This window comes from Lipotes vexillifer, unplaced genomic scaffold, assembly GCF_000442215.2.
Source record: "Lipotes vexillifer unplaced genomic scaffold, Lipotes_vexillifer_v1.1 scaffold466, whole genome shotgun sequence".
Lineage (NCBI taxonomy): Eukaryota > Metazoa > Chordata > Mammalia > Artiodactyla > Lipotidae > Lipotes > Lipotes vexillifer.
In genome coordinates, this window is record NW_006796103.1 from 146,286 (window position 1) to 149,224 (window position 2,939).

Sequence of the window (2,939 nt, forward strand, 5' to 3'; positions counted from 1 at the left end):
TGGGAAGAACTACTATCTGTTCTGTGGCTTAGCCTCTCGTGCCCCACATATTCATTTAAATAATATTTAATGGCTTCAATTGCTGATAGTTTTGTTTATAAGGAACTAAAATAGTTTGAGCAATTACTTCCTCTTATCCAAATGAATGCAACCTACGTTGAGTCAAATTCAGTTTAAAAGTCTTAATTCTCATAGAAGTAAAGCAGCCAAAGATAGGGCCCTGAGGCATCTGGGTTTATGGAACGATAGACTCAGGAGGTGTGGGCTGGTGCTCGTGCTATCAGAACATCGGCGTGAACAGAACTGCCTCTGGGAAGAGGCTATGGCTAGGGTGCCTGCCCCTGTAAGACAGTTCTTTCTGCTGGAGTCCTGCAGCTTCCCATACTGCCTGTCACTGATCTCACTTTCTCTGTAAAGATGCTGCTCAGCTTAGCAACAGCCCAGGGGAGTGGGAATAAGGTTTGATGTGTTGAGAACTGCTCCTTCTGCCTGTGACAGCAGAGGTCAGTGAGGTTGTCTGGAAGCCTGACAAAGAGCAAGTCTATTTCCTACAGTAATAAGTTCCAAACACTGCACTGTCAATCCTTTAACATAAAACTAAATCACTCTGAAAAATAATACATTTGAGATCCTTTGCCACATTTATAAAAAGAAAAAACAAATTCAAACAAATATTAAAAAATCCTTTAAAAATGTGTCAATTGCCTTCTTATTAACAAATATAAAACAGTTTAAGACACTTGGTGACTTCCTTAGGTCATGTATTGGGGAATAGACACACAGTTAAGTTTTACTACTAAAATTATCTATTTGGTAAAAACTCTAGGAAGAGTTCCACCAATAAGATAATTGTTTTGGAAAGAAGAGTTAAAACTTTTTCCAAAATGTCAAAAAGAATAAGGATGTAAATACCACATTCTTAAAATATTAATACAACAATATTAATCCAGTTAAATAAATAAAAGAAGTGGCACCAACTTTATGGCAATTTTTCAACACAAAAATGTAACTCAAGGATATTCTAAAATAAATAATTGCTCCAAACAGGAACAAGCATTCTTAGCACAAACCAAGAGCATCTGAAATAAAGTGCTATGAGACGAAGCAGTTCCACATTTCAGCTTGTTCAGCTATGAGCAGAAATGCCATCTAGATCTTCAGGTCTGAAATATTCACAAGGGGAAAGTCAGCTTCACTAAATGGCAGGCTTAGGGCCGTCTTTTGTCATTTTTCTTTTTTCTTCCAGCGTGTGCTTAAATATTTTCTTCAGGGTGTTGTAAACTATTGGTCCATTTTCAGAATCAAAATTAACCTGGTAACAAAGAAAATTTATATTCAGGATACTATAACAAGGATTTTAACCAATCTTTATTTTGGGAGAAAAGAAAGGGGGTGGAGAAAAAAACAAAGATTTATAAACAAAATTATATAAATTAAAAAGCACACACAATGCATTTCACACACTAGTTTTAATTAAAATACTATATTAGAACTGCCAATCATGTCAATATCAAATTTATGAATGAAAACTAAAAAAATTAAATCTAGTGCCTGGATATGTACTGTATTCATGAAGCAAATCAATAGTGAGTGTGATGGGGGTTTTGAATGCAGAGACTAATCATGGATGGTATAAGGGAAAGGTCTCCTTATTAAAACAATGCACACCAGCTTAACTGTTGGACTGAGGTGACCTGAGTGGGGAGCCTAGCTTTCCACCTGTCGGCAATTATAGCCTCAGGTCATACCTAACCTTTCTGTAAAATGAAGACCACAAGATCCATCTCCTTAGGATTTCTCTGAGCACTAAATATGAGGCTCTAACACATGCTTGGCACATGTAAATACTTCCATAAAGTTAATTTCCTTTCCCATTGGTGGGAAGGCACCACATGTACATATTTGGATTGTTTACCCAAGTTCACCGTATTGCAGGGTTAGGAGTGATGTTAGGACAGAGAACCAGAGCAATCACCACACCTCCACCCCACTCCCATCGCCAAAGCAATGTGTGACTCCTTAGGAAAGGATCAGGATCACTTGGCCAGTGATCCCTTCCTACCTGGAGAGAGAGAGAGAGCGAAGGCTGTTCCCTTATGAAGGGCTGGAAAGAGTCTGAGATTTCACCCTGATAACACACCTTAAAGATGCTAGCAGAAGACATGAGATTGCTGGGTCAGAGACAAACAACTTTATGACTGAAGGCAGCACACGCTCCATAATCACATGGGTTCCCTTGCCCTCCAAGCCCCCTGGGGATGATGCAGAGGGGCACAGGTGGAGTCTGCATCACAGCTGAGGAACTCCATGCTTAGGCAATCCCCCATGTTTGATGAGGGAGCTGTGGCAAGACTACTAAGCTTTGGCCTGAAGGAAACATGATCTTTGTTACATAGGAAGCAGATGCTACACAGATTTCCTTGAAGAGCTAGCCTGGCATAGAAGCTATCAGGGCCTTTGCTCCTAAGATTGTGCACAAGGGGAGAGACCCAAGAACGGTATTCTAATATTTTTACAGACAGATTTGGAACAACTGGTATATTTAACTTTTCATTAGTATCCCCCTAAAAGGTCAACAGAAGCTGTAAAGAATTCCTACCACTTTCAGAGAGACAAGTATTCAGGATTTTTTCCAGTTAAATTCAGAAATTTAACTTTATCTTAATCATTATTTTGTCTGTCCTATCTGCAAAAACTTATTAACAACAGTTTGAACTGTATACTTTGTTAAACACCAAATCACAACCATCCCCACACAGCAGTGGCCTCTAGGTCTATGAAAACATAAACAGAGATGTAAAGGATCACATGACTTTGGTTTTGAGGCGCTGACTCTGGAAACAGTCATGAAGAGACTGAGGATGCAAAGTGGTTACAGCTGTAAAGCATCAGATAAAGAACAAAGAAACCTGCCAGAAGGACATCACTTTGGAAAGAGT

General features: G+C 39.1%; 1 protein-coding gene across 3 annotated transcripts in view; it reads right to left on the bottom strand.

The window, feature by feature from the left end:
- Positions 1–863: 863 nt before the first annotated feature.
- The window catches only part of PTPDC1 (protein tyrosine phosphatase domain containing 1), a 49,367-nt gene continuing 47,291 nt past the window's right edge, over positions 864–2,939 (bottom strand). Inside the window, exon 9 of one of the 3 annotated variants that reach the window (XM_007468154.1) lies at positions 864–1,312. In XM_007468154.1, the coding sequence (XP_007468216.1) occupies positions 1,196–1,312 (117 nt within the window). In that variant the 3' untranslated portion in view covers positions 864–1,195. The remainder of the gene's footprint in view (positions 1,313–2,939) is intronic. The other 2 variants (XM_007468155.1, XM_007468156.1) reach the window with 2 other exon arrangements.